The sequence below is a fragment of the Pseudopodoces humilis genome, chromosome 5 (genome assembly GCF_049639895.1).
Source record: "Pseudopodoces humilis isolate 2021_Gansu_Grassland_sample_001 chromosome 5, ASM4963989v1, whole genome shotgun sequence".
Taxonomy (NCBI): Eukaryota; Metazoa; Chordata; class Aves; order Passeriformes; family Paridae; genus Pseudopodoces; species Pseudopodoces humilis.
In genome coordinates, this window is record NC_142204.1 from 72,741,931 (window position 1) to 72,761,142 (window position 19,212).

At 63.2% G+C, this 19,212-nt stretch overlaps 1 protein-coding gene across 3 annotated transcripts in view; it reads left to right on the plus strand.

Moving 5' to 3' along the window:
- Positions 1–727: 727 nt before the first annotated feature.
- SBF1 (SET binding factor 1) overlaps positions 728–19,212 on the plus strand; it is a 103,097-nt gene continuing 84,612 nt past the window's right edge. For all 3 annotated transcript variants that reach the window (XM_088055193.1, XM_088055195.1, XM_088055196.1), the window contains exon 1: positions 728–840. In XM_088055193.1, the coding sequence (XP_087911319.1) occupies positions 786–840 (55 nt within the window). In that variant the 5' untranslated portion in view covers positions 728–785. The remainder of the gene's footprint in view (positions 841–19,212) is intronic.

Consider the following 19,212-nt stretch of genomic DNA (forward strand, 5'->3'; position numbering starts at 1 on the left):
GGGGTCCCCGCACACCGGAGGGGTCCCTGCACACATTGGGGGTCCCCGCACACCCCGGATGTCCCTGCACAGGGATGTCCCCGTACCGGGTGTCCCAGCACGGGGGGGGATGTCCCCCCACACAGGGGTGTCCCCACACAGTGATGATGTCCCCCCCCACAGTGATGTCCCCACAGTGATGATGTCCCCCCCCCAGAAGTGTCCCCGTGTCCCCCCCACAGGGGTGATGTCCCCCCCCCAACAGTGATGTCCCCCCCCCAGTGATGATGTCCCCACACACGCTGTGATGTCCCCCCACAGAGGTGATGTCCCCCCCCACCAGGGGTGTCCCCGTGTCCCCTACCCAGTGACGATGTCCCCCCCCCCCCGGGGGTGTCCCCGTGTCCCCACAGTGACGATGTCCCCCCACAGTGACGATGTCCCCCCACACACCGGGGTGCCCCCCCAGTGACGATGTCCCCCCACAGTGACGATGTCCCCCCCCCCCCGGGGGTGTCCCCGTGCCCCCCCCCACTCCCGGCCCCCCCGTCCCGCCCCCCCCATCGGGGAAGCCCCGCGCCCCGGCCCCGCCCCCTCCCCGTCTGACCCCGCCCCTCCCGGCCTCAGCCAATGGGAGGCGCGGCCCCGCCCCCCACGGCGCCCGGCGCTGGCGCAGGCGCGGTGTTGCGGGGCCAAGATGGCGGCGGCGGCGGCGGGCGGTGGGCGCGGGCGGGCGGCGGCGCCCTGGGGAGCCGAGCGCGGCCTCGCGGGGCTCCCCGGGGGCGGCCCGGGCCGCCCCCGCCGCCATGGCCCGCCTGGCGGACTACTTCGTGCTCGTGGGATACGATCCCGGCAAGCGCGGTGAGCGGCCGAGGGACGCGGGGGGGCCGGGCCCGCGCGGGCCGCCCCGGCCGGGGCTGCGGGGCCGGGGCTGTGAGGGGGGCGCGGGGGCGCGGGGCCTACGGGGCGGTCCTGGACCGGGACCGAGGTTGTGGAGCCGTCCCGGGCGTGCGGGGAGAGCCCGGGCCGGGGCAGCGGAGCCGTGCCGGGGCTGCGGGGCCGTGGCCGGTGCCGGGCCGGGCAGCAGGGGGCGGGTGTGGGCCCCCGGTGCAGCCCCTCGGAGCAGCCCCGGGCAGGGTCCCGGCAGCCGGAGCCGCCCCTGCGCGGTTGGGCGCGTTCAGGGTTTGGGTGGTTTCGGTGTGTCCCCCCTCCCCCGCCTGTCACGGAGCTGTCACCGCTCCGGAAACACCGGCTGGGCTTGCAGGGGACACTGCCGTGCTCCGGGCATGGCCCCGGCCCCGGGCCCTGCGCATCCACAGCCCCGGCCATGGGCCGTGCTGCTGCCCATCCTGCCTCCCGCGGGCATCCCCAGCCCCTGGGATGGGTGCTGAGCCCCCAGCCCCATTCCCCGAGCATCCCCAGCCCCTGGGATGGGTGCTGAGCCCCCAGCCCCATTCCCTGAGCATCCCCAGCTCCTGGGATGGGTGCTGAGCCCCCAGCCCCGCTCCCCGGGCATCCCCAGCCCCTGGGATGGGTGCTGAGCCTCCAGCCCCATTCCCTGAGCATCCCCAGCCCCTGGAAGGGGTGCTGAACCCCCAGCCCCACTCCTCGAGCATCCCCAGCCCCTGGGATGGGTGCTGAGCCCCCAGCCCCGCTCCCCGGGAATCCCCAGCCCCTGGGATGGGTGCTGAGCCCCCAGCCCCATTCCCCGAGCATCCCCAGCCCCTGGGATGGGTGCTGAGCCCCCAGCCCCGCTCCCCGGGCATCCCCAGCCCCTGGGATGGGTGCTGAGCCCCCAGCCCCATTCCCCGAGCATCCCCAGCCCCTGGAAGGGGTGCTGAGCCTCCAGCCCCGCTCCCCGGGCATCCCCAGCCCCTGGAAGGGGTGTCCTGCTCCCAGCCCCCTCAGACAGCTCCTCGTGCCGTCCCTGCTCCCGTGGCTGCTCCTGACCCCTGGATGTGTTGGACACCTCATTCCTCCATCCTCTCCCGCATCCCTGCTTGCTGTCAGGTGATGCTGTTGGTTGTTTTGGTGGTGGCGTGTTCCTTGTTTGAGGTTTAAGGGTTTCTTCCCATCGTGTTTCCTTCTGCTTCCTGCCCCGGCGGCTCTTGGGGAAAAGGAGCTTTGGCAGGGTCACACAGGAGGTGAAATGACCTAAAATCAGGGCTTTATTGCAGAATTCCCCCAGCATCTCTTCCCACCGGGCACATTCCCGGCTGTCACCGAGGTTATTCCAAGGCTGTGCTGGGAGCTGGGGAAGTTTTGAGCAGGGTTTGTCTGTCAGAGGATGGAGCCGGGAGCTCGGTGCAGATCCGCGGTGCCGGGGTGGATCCCAGCCCCACCCGCTGTCCCCGGGGCTGGAGCGGGTCCCTGCTGGGAGGCAGGAGGGGTGAGGTGTGTGTGGAGCAAGCTGGGTCAGAGCTTGGTGTTTCCTGAGAGCTTTCTGCCCGTGTGGTGTTGCTTTGGTGGTGGTGTTGTTGTTACTGCAGGCATTTCCCCCAGTGTCCCGTTGTCCTGGGGTGTTGGGATGGGCAGGAGCTGCTCTCCCGTGGCTCAAATCGTGCCTGGGGAGATTCCAGGATTCCATCTGGGAGCAGATTCCACGTCCTCTCAGGAGCGAGGGGGAGGCTGGAGCGATGCTGGGTGCTTGTACACCTTTTGTCCTGCTTCTGGGTGTTTCCTCCTGCACCTTCCTCCTCCTCTCCTCCCTGAGGATGCTGCAGCTGAGAGCTGCACCTTCAGACTGCTGCTTTGAACTGCTTGGTGACTGGTGGGGACCAGAGACCCGGTGTTCTGGGGTCCCGGTGTTCTGTGTGCCGGTGTTCCTGGTGCCCGGTGTTCCTGGTGCCCGGTGTTCCTCGTTCCCGGTGTTCCTCGTTCCCGGTGTTCCTGGGTCCCGGTGTTCCTGGGTCCCGGTGTTCCTCGTTCCCGCTGTTCTTTGTGCCTGGTGTTCCTCGTTCCCGGTGTTCCTCGTTCCCGGTGTTCCTCGTTCCCGGTGTTCCTCGTTCCCGGTGTTCCTCGTTCCCGGTGTTCCTCGTTCCCGGTGTTCCTGGGTCCCGGTGTTCCTCGCTGTGTCTCCCTGAGTTTCCAGGGGAGCAGAAATGTCCCACGTGTGCCGGGGGTTGTTGGGATTTGTTTGGGGAGAGGGACGATGCTGTGAGGTGACGTGGTTGGCTGCAGTGGGACAGCCACAAGGAAGAACAGGTTCAGGTGGGATATTGGGAAGGAATTCCTGGCTGGGAGCGTGGGGAGGCCCTGGAATGGAATTCCTGGAGCTGTGGCTGCCCCTGGATCCCTGCAGTGCTGGACATGGGGGCTGGGAGCAGCCTGGGATCGAGAGGAGCTTCCTGTCCCTTCCCACCCAAATCACTCCAGGATTCTGTGCCACGGGAAGGGAGCAGCTCACACTTCACAAATCATCTTCTTCCGATGTAAAAATTCACTTTCTTTTGGATTTAACTCACCTCTGCATGGAGGTGATGGGTCCAGGATATTGTGGGGAGATGGATCCAGGATACCATGGGAGGGGGATGGATCCAGGATGTCCTGGGAAGGAGGAGGATGGATCCAGGATGTCCTGGGAAGGAGAGGGATGGATCCAGGATGCCCTGGGAAGGAGAGGGATGGATCCAGGATGTCCTGGGAAGGAGTGGGATGGATCCAGGATGCCCTGGGAAGGAGAGGGATGGATCCAGGATGCCCTGGGAAGGAGAGGGATGGATCCAGGATGCCCTGGGAAGGAGAGGGATGGATCCAGGATGCCCTGGGAAGGAGAGGGATGGATCCAGGATGCCCTGGGAAGGAGAGGGATGGATGCAGGATGCCCTGGGAAGGCAGAGGATGGATCCAGGATGCCCTGGGAAGGAGAGGATGGATCCAGGATGCCCTGGGAAGGAGAGGGATGGATCCAGGATGCCCTGGGAAGGAGAGGATGGATCCAGGATGCCCTGGGAAGGAGGGGGATGGATCCAGGATGCCCTGGGAAGGAGGGAGATGGATCCAGGATGCCCTGGGAAGGAAGGGGATGGATGCAGCATGCCCTGGGAAGGAGGAGGATGGATCCAGGATGCCCTGGGAAGGAGAGGGATGGATCCAGGATGCCCTGGGAAGGAGAGGGATGGATCCAGGATGCCCTGGGAGGGAAGGGGATGGATCCAGGATGCCCTGGGAAGGAGGAGGATGGATCCAGGATGCCCTGGGAAGGAGAGGGATGGATCCAGGATGCCCTGGGAAGGAGGGAGATGGATCCAGGATGCCCTGGGAAGGAGAGGGATGGATCCAGGATGCCCTGGGAGGGAAGGGGATGGATCCAGGATGCCCTGGGAAGGCAGAGGATGGATCCAGGATGCCCTGGGAGGGAAGGGACAGGTCCCAGACACCAGCCCGAGGCTCCTGGCTGCTGGGAGGGCCCAGTGACAAGTGACATGTCCAGGATGAGGCACCAGCACTTGTGGCAGCTCTGTGACAGCCGCAGCAAACCCCTGCCCATGCCAGTCTGGAGGTGCCCGAGCATTCTCCTGCATCCTGTCCCCGGGGATGTAGAGATGGACCCACAGCAGTTCTGTGGTTTTTTGGGATCAGCCTGGCAGCATTCCCAGCTCTGTTTTCCCACCCCCCTCCCTGCTTAGATAATGCTGGAGGAAGGGCAGCGGCGCTCATCTGCCGGTGACTAATTGCTGTACAGGTTGGGTTGCTCTGGCAGAGCCGTGGGCCGTGCCAGGCTGGGCCGTGCCAGGCTGGGCCGTGCCAGGCTGGGCCGTGCCAGGCTGGGCCGTGCCAGGCTGGGCCGTGCCAGGATGGGCCGTGCCAGGATGGGCCGTGCTAGGCTGGGCCGTGCTAGGAATGACAGCTTCCCTGAGCTGGGATTGGGCCTGGTTTTACCTGGGAATGACAGCTTCCCTGAGCTGGGATTGGGCCTGGTTTTACCTGTGAATGACAGCTTCCCAGAGCTGGGATTGGGCCTGGTTTTACCTGGGAATGACAGCTTCCCTGAGCTGGGATTGGGCCTGGATCTACCTGGGAATGACAGCTTCCCTGAGCTGGGATTGGGCCTGGTTTTACCTGGGAATGACAGCTTCCCTGAGCTGGGATTGGGCCTGGATCTACCTGGGAATGACAGCTTCCCTGAGCTGGGATTGGGCCTGGTTTTACCTGGGAATGACAGCTTCCCTGAGCTGGGATTGGGCCTGGTTTTACCTGGGAATGACAGCTTCCCTGAGCTGGGATTGGGCCTGGTTTTACCTGGGAATGACAGCTTCCCTGAGCTGGGATTGGGCCTGGTTTTACCTGGGAATGACAGCTTCCCAGAGCTGGGATTGGGCCTGGTTTTACCTGGGAATGACAGCTTCCCTGAGCTGGGATTGGGCCTGGTTTTACCTGGGAATGACAGCTTCCCTGAGCTGGGATTGGGCCTGGTTTTACCTGGGAATGACAGCTTCCCTGAGCTGGGATTGGGCCTGGTTTTACCTGGGAATGACAGCTTCCCAGAGCTGGGATTGGGCCTGGTTTTACTTTGGGATTAAAGGGAATGACAGCTTCCCAGAGCTGGGATTGGGCCTGGTTTTACTTTGGGATTAAAGGGAATGACAGCTTCCCAGAGCTGGGATTGGGCCTGGTTTTACTTTGGGATTAAAGGGAATGACAGCTTCCCAGAGCTGGGATTGGGCCTGGTTTTACTTTGGGATTAAAGGGAATGACAGCTTCCCAGAGCTGGGATTGGGCCTGGTTTTACCTTGGGATCTGAGGGGTTTTATCTGTGCATCCCCCATGCCCTGAGAATCCAGGACAGCTCAATTCCAAACTGTGTCTGAAGGAGTCTGGAAGTTTTGGACAGGGAGCACTGGATGGGCAAGGCCTGGATGGTGGGAGCCAAAACCCAGCTTGGCATCCATTTGGGATTTCCCAGAGCCAGGAAAATCAGCAGCAGGATGAGCCCTGAGAGCCCTGCCCCGGCCTGCGGATCCCCTTCAGCTTCTCCCACCGGGAACCACATCCAGGAGCACCTTTTAAAGGCTTTAAAAGCTTCCAGAGGACAGGGCTGGATGTTGGGATGTTGGGAATTGGGAATTCCCAGAGCAGCCGGGGCTGCCCCTGGACCCCGGGAATGGCCAAGGAAAGCTTGGAGCAGCCTGGGATGGTGGGATTGGAATGGGATGGGATTGAAGGTCCCTGGATCCCATCCCAAACCATTCTGGGATTTGGGAGGCTCTGAATCCATCCCGAGGGATTTTTCTGGAAGCTGGGGCTGGAAAAGGGAAGGGAGACCCTTCCTGCAGTGCCGAGATTCCCAGGGAAACCCCTGGATCCCAAAATTCCTTCCTGGAGCGGAGCCGGGGCAGGGCTGGAGAGAGGGAATGGAGGGAATTCCCTGGGAAAGGGGAGATGGGGGTGGGATGTTGGGAATTGGGAATTGGGAATTGCTGGCTGGGCTGGAATTGCCAGAGCAGCTGTGGCTGCCCCTGGATCCCTGGCAGTGGCCAAGGCCAGGCTGGAGCCTGGGGCTGGGAGCAGCCTGGGCCAGTGGGAGGTGTCCCTGCCATGGCAGGGGGGCACTGGGGGGGCTCGGGGGTCCCTTCCCTCCCAAACCATCCCAGGACTGATCCCTGCTGCACTCCAGAGCAGCTGCTGCTGTCCCGTGGGTGTCGGGCTGGCTCTGGAGGATGCCGAGGCTGCTCGGAGGCCGCGGGCAGGGGCCGTGGTTTCTCTGTTTCCTGCTCACACAGCAATCATCACCCCACGTTTGTGCCCTCCTCAAACTCCCAGCCCGGGGCTCGGTGGCTCCGTGGGCGGCAGGAGGAAGCTGCTCCCTGCTCGGTGTTTGGGGCAGGTTTTGGGGTGGATTTTGTGAGGACACAGGACACATCCTGCCCTTCCCCAGGAGCTCCTGGAGCTGGTTCCTGGTGGGAGAAGCTGAGGAGGATCCCAGGGCAGGGCAGGGCTCTCAGGGCTCCTCCTGCTGCCGTGTTTTGGGTTGGGTTCTGGCTCTCCTGACGGACCCACCCGTGTCACTCTGTCGTGCGTGGCCGTGGCCGAGTGACTCAGGGTTTGACTCAGCCGGGTTCTGGGAGCCTCCAGGAAAATCCCAGCCGTGGAAAAGCCCCCAGGGATGGCAGCAGTGGTGGAGCTGTTTGCTCCGGGTCAATATTTGCACAGGGAAACCGAGGCTGGGAATGGGCCTGCCACGTGCAGAGCTGCTCCCGGCCGCGTGCCCGTGGTGGGAAAGGTGGGAATGTGAGAGGGAAAAATCCAGAGAGGCCCCGGAGCTGCTCCAGGGCTGAGCCCTCTCTGTTCTGGAGCCAGGCTGGGAGAGCTGGGGGTGCTCACCTGGAGAGGAGAAGGATCCAGGGAGAGCTTCCAGAACGTTCCAGGGCCTGAAGGGGCTCCAGGAGAGCTGGGAATGTTCCCCTGGAGAGGAGAAGGGTCCAGGGAGAGCTTCCAGAACGTTCCAGGGCCTGAAGGGGCTCCAGGAGAGCTGGGAATGTTCCCCTGGAGAGGAGAAGGGTCCAGGGAGAGCTTCCAGAACGTTCCAGGGCCTGAAGGGGCTCCAGGAGAGCTGGGAATGTTCCCCTGGAGAGGAGAAGGGTCCAGGGAGAGCTTCCAGAACGTTCCAGGGCCTGAAGGGGCTCCAGGAGAGCTGGGAATGTTCCCCTGGAGAGGAGAAGGGTCCAGGGAGAGCTTCCAGAACGTTCCAGGGCCTGAAGGGGCTCCAGGAGAGCTGGGAATGTTCCCCTGGAGGGGAGAAGGGTCCAGGGAGAGCTCAGAGCCCCTGCAGGGCCTGAAGGGGCTCCAGGAGAGCTGCAGAGGGACTGGGACAGGGCTGCAGGGCCAGGAGCCAGGGAATGGCTCCCAGTGCCAGAGGACAGGGCTGGATGTTGGGAATTGGGAATTGGGAATTGCTGGCTGGGCTGGAATTGCCAGAGCAGCTGTGGCTGCCCCTGGATCCCTGGCAGTGGCCAAGGCCAGGCTGGAGCCTGGGGCTGGGAGCAGCCTGGGCCAGTGGGAGGTGTCCCTGCCATGGCAGGGGGGCACTGGGTGATGTTTGAGGTCCCTTCCCTCCCAAACCATCCCGGGATTCTCGGATTCCATGTGCAGCCACTGGCTGCCTCTGGAAGGGGTCACCCCTCCCGCTGGCCCCCTCAGCTTCCAGCTGCATCCAGCGGCCTGGGAACTGCGGCTCTTGTGATCCCAGCAGCTCCATTAATCCTCGTCTCCTTCCCTTTGAACTCCTGCCAGGGAGGAGCAGCTCTGTGGGCTGTGGGTCCCACCCAGGAGTTGGACAGTGGCAGTGACAGTGACGGGGTCACAGCTGTCCCCAGGGTGGGGCCTGAGCTCCTCCTGCTCTACTGAGGTGTGCTTGTGGATGGGGACAGATTCATCTTGGAATTATGGACTTGTTCAGGTTGGAAAAGCCCTCAGAGCCCATCCAGTGCCGCCGTTCCCAGCCCTGCCAAGGCCACCGCTGAGCCTGTCCCCAAGTGCCACATCCTCATGGATTTTAAACCTCCAGGGATGGGCACTGCAAACCTCCCTGGGCACTTCCAAACCCCGACCCCTTTTCCATGGGGAAATTCCTGCTGCTGCCCATCCTGAGCCTGTCCTGGCCCACCCTGAGCCTGTCCTGGCCCACCCTGAGCCTGTCCTGGCCCATCCTGAGCCTGTCCTGGCCCACCCTGAGCCTGTCCTGGCCCACCCTGAGCCTGTCCTGGCCCATCCTGAGCCTGTCCTGGCCCACCTGAGCCTGTCCTGGCCCAGCCTGAGCCTGTCCTGGCCCAGCCTGAGCCTGTCCTGGCCCAGCCTGAGCCTGTCCTGGCCCAGCCTGAGCCTGTCCTGGCCCACCCTGAGCCTGTCCTGGCCCAGCCTGAGCCTGTCCTGGCCCAGCCTGAGCCTGTCCTGGCCCAGCCTGAGCCTGTCCTGGCCCAGCCTGAGGCCGTTCCCTCTCCTCCTGTCCCTGTTCCTGGCAGCACAGCCCGACCCCCCGGCTGTCCCCTCCTGCCAGGGACTTGTGCAGAGCCACAAGGTCCCCCTGATCCCCCTTTGCTCCAGGCTGAGCCCCTTCCCAGCTCCCAGAGCTGTTCCTGGGGCTCCAGAACCTTCCCAGCTCCCAGAGCTGTTCCTGGGGCTCCAGAACCTTCCCAGCTCCCAGAGCTGTTCCTGGGGCTCCAGACCCTTCCCAGCTCCCAGAGCTGTTCCTGGGGCTCCAGAACCTTCCCAGCTCCCAGAGCTGTTCCTGGGGCTCCAGAACCTTCCCAGCTCCATCCCTGGACACCTCCAGTCCCTTCCCAGCTCCGTTCCCTGGACTCCCCTCCTTTTCCATGTTGGAGTGAAGATTGTTATTATCGCTGTGGGATGTGTCAGGCTGGACCTGGAGCAGGGAGATCAGAGCTGCAGCTCTGGGCTGCTCATTTCTCCCCCTCCAGACACGTTCCCGTGTCCAGCTGGGGTTCCTTGCCGGAATTCCCTGCTGCTGTGAGCAGGGAGGGTGAGTGCTGTTCCTTGGAGCTGGCAGTCCCTGTTTTGGGATGGTGGCTGAAGGTGAGGTGCTCACACAGCCCAGGTGTCGTTCCCAGATCCTTGTCCTGTTTTTTGGTGATATTTATGTGCTGCCAGTGAGGATTTAGCACTTTTCTCTCCGCTCTCCCTCACCCCAGCTCACGTTTTCCCCTCAACCCGACGCCTTTCCTTGGAGCCAGTTCCCTCTTCCCATTCCAGCACCGTGCTGGGGCAGCAGCTGCGCTTTTGTGGGTGCTAAAAACACAAACAAACCCCGCTTGGGACGTGCCCTGGAGCTGCACGGGGAGGAGTTCACCCCAAAAACCCCTTTGGTTTGGATCCCTGCGACACCTGGGGGCAGCAGGGACGGGATCTGCAGGAGCTTTCCTCCCTCTTCTCTCTGGGATTACAGCGGTGACGCCTCCGGGGCTGCTCTGTTCCTGCTGTGGCTGCTCAGCTCCTGACCACTAAATGCTGCTCTTGTGGCCAGGGCGAGCTCCCAGAGCCTGCTGGCCTCGGGGCAGGGAATTCCTGACTCTGGGAATGGGGTGTTCGGCCCTTCCAGGGCAGGCCTGGAGGGTTTGGGGGCATTTGGGGGCTGCTGGGACCCTCTGGGGGTGTTTGGGGGCTGCTGGGACCCTCCTGGGGCATTTGGGGGCTGCTGGAACCCTCTGGGGGCTGCTGGAACCCTCTGGGGGTGTTTGGGGGCTGCTGGAACCCTCTGGGGGTGTTTGGGGGCTGCTGAGACCCTCTGGGGGTGTTTGGGGGCTGCTGGGACACTCTGGGGGTGTTTGGGGGCTGCTGGGACCCTCCTGGGACATTTGGGGGCTGCTGGAACCCTCTGGGGGTGTTTGGGGTCTGCTGGGACCCTCTGGGGGTGTTTGGGGGCTGCTGGGACCCTATGGAAGGATTCAGGGACTGGTGGGACCCTGAGGAAGGATTTGGGGTCTGGTGGGACCCTGTGTGAGGATTTAGGAACTGCTGGGACCCTGTGGAAGGATTTAGCAACTTCTAGGACCCTTTGGAAGGATTTAGGGACTGTTGAGATCCTTTGGAAGGATTTAGGGGCTGCTGGGATCCTGTGGAAGGATTCAGGGACTGTTGAGACCCTGTGAGAGGATTTGGGGTCTGTTGAGACCCTGTGAGGGGATTTAGGGACTGGTGGGACCCTGTGGAAGGATTTGGGGTCTGGTGAGACCCTGTGAGAGGATTTAGGAACTGTTGGGACCCTGTGAGGGGATTTAGGGACTGGTGGGACCCTGTGGAAGGATTTGGGGTCTGGTGAGACCCTGTGGAAGGATTCAGGGACTGTTGAGACCCTGTGAGAGGCTTTAGGAACAGCTGGAACCCTGTGGAAAGATTTAGGAAGTGCTTTAGGGGCAGGCAGTGGGTGGGGGTCGGGACGAGCAGCAGTGAGGACCCTCCCTCTCCTTTCCTCCCGCACCAATTCCAGATGTTTCTGTTTATGGAGCGGCTCCCGGTGCCACGTGTCCCCTGGCAGGGAGCAGCCTGCCCTGGATCCACGGAGCCTGGAGCGTGTCTGAGCTGATGGAGGAGATTTGGTGGCACTGGGGGATTTCTGGGGAGGAAGAGCCGAGTGTGGGGTGATTGAGCTGAGGTGTTTCTGCGGGGAGCTGCAGGAAATGCAGCAAAGCAGCTTCTCCCTGAGCTCTGCAGCCTCTTCCTGCCCCATCTGCTCAGATAAAGCCACTTGTGTCTTGTCACCGCCGCTGTCACCGCCACCCCCTCCCCGGGGCAGGGCTGATCAGCTCCTGATCCCACTGATCCCAGCACGCTGTGCCTCCCAGGGAAGGGAATGGAGCTGGGAAGGGGCTGGAGAATTCCTGAGGGAGCTGGGAAGGGGCTGGAGAATTCCTGAGGGAGCTGGGAAGGGGCTGGAGGGGTCCAGGGATGGAGCTGGGAAGGGTCTGGAGCCCCAGGAACAGCTCTGGGAGCTGGGAAGGTTCTGGAGCCCCAGGAACAGCTCTGGGAGCTGGGAAGGGTCTGGAGCCCCAGGAACAGCTCTGGGAGCTGGGAAGGTTCTGGAGCCCCAGGAACAGCTCTGGGAGCTGGGAAGGTTCTGGAGCCCCAGGAACAGCTCTGGGAGCTGGGAAGGGGCTCAGCCTGGAGCAAAGGGGGATCAGGGGGACCTTGTGGCTCTGCACAAGTCCCTGGCAGGAGGGGACAGCCGGGGGGTCGGGCTGTGCTGCCAGGAACAGGGACAGGAGGAGAGGGAACGGCCTCAGGCTGGGCCAGGACAGGCTCAGGCTGGGCCAGGACAGGCTCAGGTGGGCCAGGACAGGCTCAGGGTGGGCCAGGACAGGCTCAGGGTGGGCCAGGACAGGCTCAGGGTGGGCCAGGACAGGCTCAGGGTGGGCCAGGACAGGCTCAGGGTGGGCCAGGACAGGCTCAGGGTGGGCCAGGACAGGCTCAGGCTGGGCCAGGACAGGCTCAGGTGGATTTTTGGGAATTCTCTCCTGGAAAGGGCTGTGCAGCCCTGGCTCAGCTGTCCAGGGCAGGGGTGGAGTCACCTGAGGACGGGCTCCCTGGTGACCCCGGCAGTGCTGGAATGGTCAGGCCCGATGCTTTCCCAACCCAAACAATCCCCTGATTCTGAGTCAGCTCTGCTCCAAAGCTGCCATGATGTCGCTCTTTTTGGTGGGAAAAGCTTGGGTCCTGCTTTCAGGCCCTGGCCCTGGTGTGGGGACATGGCTGTGGGGCCAGAGCTGTGGGGCCAGAGCTGTGGGGCCAGAGCTGTGGGGCCAGAGATGTGGGGCCAGAGATGTGGGGCCAGAGATGTGGGGCCAGAGATGTGGGGCCAGAGATGTGGGGCCAGAGATGTGGGGCCAGAGATGTGGGGACATGGCTGTGGGGTCTCAGCCCTGGCAGTGCCCAGCCCAGGACAGTGTTCAGTGCCCAGCCCAGGACAGTGTCCAGTGCCCAGCCCAGGACAGTGTCCAGTGCCCAGCCCAGGACAGTGTCCAGCCCAGGACAGTGCCCAGTGCCCAGCCCAGGACAGTGTTCAGTGCCCAGCCCAGGACAGTGCCCAGCCCAGGACAGTGCCCAGCCCAGGACAGTGTCCAGCCCAGGACAGTGCCCAGCCCAGGACAGTGCCCAGTGTCCAGCCCAGGACAGTGCCCAGTGCCCAGCCCAGGACAGTGTTCAGTGCCCAGCCCAGGACAGTGCCCAGCCCAGGACAGTGCCCAGCCCAGGACAGTGCCCAGCCCAGGACAGTGCCCAGTGCCCAGCCCAGGACAGTGTCCAGCCCAGGACAGTGTTCAGTGCCCAGCCCAGGACAGTGTTCAGTGCCCAGCCCAGGACAGTGCCCAGCCCAGGACAGTGCCCAGTGCCCAGCCCAGGACAGTGTCCAGCCCAGGACAGTGTTCAGTGCCCAGCCCAGGACAGTGCCCAGCCCAGGACAGTGTTCAGTGCCCAGCCCAGGACAGTGTTCAGTGCCCAGCCCAGGACAGTGCCCAGCCCAGGACAGTGCCCAGTGCCCAGCCCAGGACAGTGCCCAGCCCAGGACAGTGTTCAGTGCCCAGCCCAGGACAGTGCCCAGTGCCCAGCCCAGGACAGTGCCCAGCCCAGGACAGTGTCCAGTGCCCAGCCCAGGACAGTGTCCAGTGCCCAGCCCAGGACAGTGCCCAGTGTCCAGCCCAGGACAGTGCCCAGTGTCCAGCCCAGGACAGTGTCCAGTGCCCAGCCCAGGACAGTGCCCAGCCCAGGACAGTGTCCAGTGCCCAGCCCAGGACAGTGCCCAGCCCAGGACAGTGCCCAGCCCAGGACAGTGTTCAGTGCCCAGCCCAGGACAGTGCCCAGCCCAGGACAGTGTTCAGTGCCCAGCCCAGGACAGTGCCCAGTGCCCAGCCCAGGACAGTGTCCAGCCCAGGACAGTGCCCAGTGCCCAGCCCAGGACAGTGCCCAGCCCAGGACAGTGTCCAGTGCCCAGCCCAGGACAGTGCCCAGTGTCCAGCCCAGGACAGTGTCCAGTGCCCAGCCCAGGACAGTGCCCAGCCCAGGACAGTGTCCAGTGCCCAGCCCAGGACAGTGCCCAGCCCAGGACAGTGCCCAGCCCAGGACAGTGTTCAGTGCCCAGCCCAGGACAGTGCCCAGCCCAGGACAGTGTTCAGTGCCCAGCCCAGGACAGTGCCCAGTGCCCAGCCCAGGACAGTGTCCAGCCCAGGACAGTGTCCAGTGTCCAGCCCAGGACAGTGCCCAGTGCCCAGCCCAGGACAGTGCCCAGTGCCCAGCCCAGGACAGTGTCCAGTGTCCAGCCCAGGACAGTGCCCAGCCCAGGACAGTGTCCAGTGCCCAGCCCAGGACAGTGCCCAGCCCAGGACAGTGTCCAGTGCCCAGCCCAGGACAGTGTCCAGTGCCCAGCCCAGGACAGTGCCCAGTGCCCAGCCCAGGACAGTGCCCAGCCCAGGACAGTGCCCAGTGCCCAGCCCAGGACAGTGCCCAGCCCAGGACAGTGCCCAGTGCCCAGCCCAGGACAGTGTCCAGTGTCCAGCCCAGGACAGTGCCCAGCCCAGGACAGTGTCCAGTGCCCAGCCCAGGACAGTGCCCAGTGCCCAGCCCAGGACGGTGTTCAGTGCCCAGCCCAGGACAGTGCCCAGCCCAGGACAGTGCCCAGCCCAGGACAGTGTCCAGCCCAGGACAGTGGCTGCCTTCAGCCAGGGCGTTGAAGGGCTGAGCTTCAGGGCCCAGCAAAGCCCGGCTGCTCCCACGGGGGGAGCCCAGGGACCCCCAGAGCATCGGGAAGGACCGGGATGAGCTCCTGGCCGGGATCAAGGTGAGCTCAGCAGGGCAGGAGGGAGCTCGGACACAGCCCAGCTCACGGGAGCAGCGAGATCCGGCTGGTTCCTGCGGGAATTGTCTGCAGGAGCGAGCTCCAGCCCCACCTGTCAGGTGTTCCCGGGCTGGCAGTTCCTGCAGAACAGCAGGAAGGTGATTTCCTGCAGCTCCCTGGCACGAGGGGTCGGGCTCTGCTCCCAGGGACAGGAGGACAGGGAATGTCTCAGGGTGGGCAGCAGCAGGAATTTCCCCATGGAAAAGGATCCAGCCCTGGCAGTGTGGCAGTGCCTCAGCACCCTACAGCCAAGAATTTCTTCCTGATACCCCATCTAATTCCATCTGGAGGCCGTTCCCCGTTGTCCCAGGTGCCCACAGCACTGTGGCAGCAGGGCAGGGGGACAGTGGCACTGCAGACAGCCCCAGAGCCATTCCCTCTCCTCACCCAGCTCCTCCCAGCCACGGCCTCTCCTGGGGGAGTTCTCCATCCATTAAACTTCTCCTTCCTCCCTCTCCGAGTTCCTCTGGGCTCTCCTGACTCAGGTCCGTGTTTTCACTTCACGTTTTCTGTCCCCCCTGGGTTGGATGGCTTTGGGCCACGTTTGGAGGCTGCTTTGCTCCTGTCACACAGAATCTGCAGCCACGTTCTGCCCGCTCGCCGTGGCATCCCTGTTCTCCCTTTTCCCTCCCAACTCCCGGCACTGGAATCACCTCAGTCACCAACACCGAGGGAGGGAATGTGGATTTTCTTCTCTGACCCGAGGTTCTCTTGGCAGCTCTGGTTTTACACGAGGACCTTTCACAAGTGCTGGATCTCTTGGGGATTCCATGGAGGGTGTTGGGATTTTGTACTTCTGTTAAATGCTGGTGCAGAACTCGAGGTTTGCCGTGTTTGGGGTCTGGGTCTGGTTTCAAGGAGCAGCTGCTGGAGCTCTTTCCTTCATCCCCTGGATCCCTGGCAGAGCCCAAGGCCAGGCTGGACCCTGGGACAGCGGGAGGTGTCCCTGCCATGGCAGGGTGGCACTGCGGGGGCTCGGGGGTCCCAAGCCACCCAAACCATCCCAGCATTCCCTGATTGCAGTCTTGCCCTTTCCAGGGAAGTTTCTTCCCAAGGAAAAGCGTCTCCTTTCCCCCAGAGGCCTTTCCCGAGCATCGGTGAGCGAGCGTGAGCCATTCCTCCTGGCCGGGAGGGATGCAGGTGGCAGCAGGCCAGGCAGGAGGAATGTGATCCGTCATCCCAGCCCGGCCGGCACGCGGGGATGAATCGGCAGCTCCAGAAATCCAGAAATCCAGCCTGGAGCCTGCCAGGGTGAAGTCATGAGACAGGCACAGGGCTGGGATCCTCTGAGTCATCCTGGGAGAAATCTGTTCCCGGCTCCAGAGCCCGTAGGAAGCGCGGAGGGAGCAGCTGGGAGCTGTGGAAGCCATCCCAGGGAGGAGCAGGGCTGGGGGCAGCTCCCCCAGCTGGGATCTGCTGCCTTTCACCATAAAAGGGGAAATTCTGCTGCACACCTCGTGCCCAGGCTTTGGGAGACCGCAGGGAGTGGGAGAAGGAAACATCCGAGGAGGGAAAGTCTGCAGAGGGGGTGTGGTGGTGAAGGAAAGGCGGTGAAGGTCTCGTCTCCGTGGGGAGATGGGATTAGAGATGGGATGGGGCTGCAGGGATGTGGGGCTGGAGATGGGATTAGAGATGGGATGGGGCTGCAGGGATGTGGGGCTGGAGATGGGGCTGCAGGGATGTGGGGCTGGAGATGGGATGGGACTGCAGGGATGTGGGGCTGGAGATGGGATGGGACTGCAGGGATGTGGGGCTGGAGATGGGATGGGGCTGCAGGGATGTGGGGCTGGAGATGGGACTGCAGGGATGTGGGGCTGGAGATGGGATTAGAGATGGGATGGGGCTGCAGGGATGTGGGGCTGGAGATGGGATTAGAGATGGGATGGGACTGCAGGGATGTGGGGCTGGAGATGGGATTAGAGATGGGATGGGACTGCAGGGATGTGGGGCTGGAGATGGGATTAGAGATGGGATGGGACTGCAGGGATGTGGGGCTGGAGATGGGGCTGTAGAGATGGGATGGGACTGCAGGGATGTGGGGCTGGAGATGGGGCTGTAGAGATGTGGGGCTGGAGATGGGGCTGTAGAGATGTGGGGCTAGAGATGGGATTAAAGATGGGATAGGACTGCAGGGATGTGGGGCTGGAGATGGGATTAGAGATGGGATGGGGCTGCAGGGATGTGGGGCTGGAGATGGGATTAGAGATGGGATGGGGCTGTAGAGATGTGGGGCTGGAGATGGGATGGGACTGCAGGGATGTGGGGCTGGAGATGGGATGGGACTGCAGGGATGTGGGGCTGGAGATGGGGCTGCAGGGATGTGGGGCTGGAGATGGGATTAAAGATGGGATGGGACTGCAGGGATGTGGGGCTGATGTCCTGACCAAGGAGGCAGTTCCAGTTTGAGAGGTGCAATTCCAGTTCATGTCCCAGTGGGAGCACTGGATGCAGCTCCAGGAGCATCCTGATCCTTGTGGAGTTATAAAAACAAACAGAAACCCCCAAACCAGTTCCTGTTTCTCCTGGTGTCACCAGGAACTGGACACATCCTTGTTCAGGATTCCAGCCCAGTTTCCTGGGAATGCTGTGGGGCAGAGCAGCTGGCACAGTGGGGCAGGATGGATGTGGGGCAGGATGTGGGGCAGGATGGATGTGGGGCAGGATGTGGGTCAGGATGGATGTGGGGCAGGATGTGGGTCAGGATGGATGTGGGGCAGGATGGATGTGGGGCAGGATGTGGGTCAGGATGGATGTGGGGCAGGATGGATGTGGGGCAGGATGGATGTGGGTCAGGATGGATGTGGGGCAGGATGTGGGTCAGGATGGATGAGGGGCAGGATGGATGAGGGGCAGGATGGATGTGGGTCAGGATGTGGGTCAGGATGGATGAGGGGCAGGATGTGGGTCAGGATGGATGTGGGGCAGGATGGATGTGGGTCAGGATGGGATGAGGGTCAGGATGGATGTGGGGCAGGATGGATGTGGGTCAGGATGGGATGAGGGTCAGGATGGATGTGGGGCAGGATGTGGGGCAGGATGGGATGAGGGGCAGGATGGATGTGGGTCAGGATGGGTGTGGGTCAGGATGGATGTGGGTCAGGATGGATGTGGGGCAGGATGGATGTGGGGCAGGATGGGATGAGGGGCAGGATGGATGTGGGTCAGGATGGGATGTGGGTCAGGATGGATGTGGGGCAGGATGGATGTGGGGCAGGATGGATGTGGGGCAGGATGGATGTGGGGCAGGATGGATGTGGGTCAGGATGGATGTGGGGCAGGATGGATGTGGGTCAGGATGGATGTGGGGCAGGATGGGTGTGGGTCAGGATGGATGTGGGGCAGGATGGATGTGGGTCAGGATGGATGTGGGGCAGGATGTGGGGCAGGATGGATGTGGGGCAGGATGGATGTGGGTCAGGATGTGGGTCAGGATGTGGGTCAGGATGGATGAGGGTCAGGATGGATGTGGGGCAGGATGGATGTGGGGCAGGATGGATGTGGGTCAGGATGGATGTGAAGCAGGATGGATGTGGGTCAGGATGTGGGTCAGGATGGATGTGGGGCAGGATGGATGTGGGGCAGGATGGATGAGGGTCAGGATGGATGTGGGGCAGGATGGATGTGGGGCAGGATGGATGTGGGGCAGGATGGATGTGGGTCAGGATGGATGAGGGGCAGGATGGATGTGGGGCAGGATGGGATGAGGGGCAGGATGGATGTGGGGCAGGATGGATGTGGGGCAGGATGGGATGAGGGGCAGGATGGATGTGGGGCAGGATGGATGTGGGGCAGGATGGGATGAGGGGCAGGATGGATGTGGGGCAGGATGGATGTGGGGCAGGATGGGATGAGGGGCAGGATGGATGTGGGGCAGGATGGATGTGGGGCAGGATGGATGTGGGTCAGGATGGATGTGGGGCAGGATGGATGTGGGTCAGGATGGGATGTGGGGCAGGATGGATGTGGGTCAGGATGGGATGTGGGGCAGGATGGATGTGGGTCAGGATGTGGGGCAGGATGTGGGTCAGGATGGATGTGGGGCAGGATGGATGTGGGGCAGGACACGGTTCCCAGGGTGGGAAGCTGTCGTACCCCAGGGCTCCCCGGCAGCTCCGGGCTCTCTCTGCGCTGTCCCGGGCGCTGCCGCCCGCAGGAGCCGCCGTGGGATTTGCAGCTCTCGGGGCAGATGGAGACTGCCGGGCTCCGAGCAAATCCCGGGATTTACCCGGGCTGGGATGGGGACCTGGGGGAGGGAGGGATGGGGTCAGCCCCGGCCCGGGACCCCCAGGAGGGGACAGGAGCCTCACAGGACAGTGACAGGGATTCATGGAATGGTTTGGGATGGAAGGGACCTGCCCTGTTCCTGGCAGCACAGCCCGACCCCCCGGCTGTCCCCTCCTGCCAGGGACTTGTGCAGAGCCACAAGGTCCCCCTGATCCCCCTTTGCTCCAGGCTGAGCCCCTTCCCAGCTCCCAGAGCTGTTCCTGGGGCTCCAGAACCTTCCCAGCTCCCAGAGCTGTTCCTGGGGCTCCAGAACCTTCCCAGCTCCCAGAGCTGTTCCTGGGGCTCCAGAACCTTCCCAGCTCCCAGAGCTCTTCCTGGGGCTCCAGAACCTTCCCAGCTCCCAGAGCTGTTCCTGGGGCTCCAGAACCTTCCCAGCTCCATTCCCTGTCGGTGCCCAGGGGGTTCTGCTGCCTCAGGCCCCAGAAGGACCCAGGACCCTCAGGGTGCCAAGTTCCATTTAGGGAACATTCCTGCAGCTCCAGGTGCCAGTGCTGGGAGCAGAGCCCAGGCTTTGGCACGCAGGAATTCCTGGGATAACCTGGGATAAATCCTCCTGAGCCAGTCAAAGCTTGTCTGAGGGACAGTGGCAGTGTCACCAGCCAGGCTGGGAG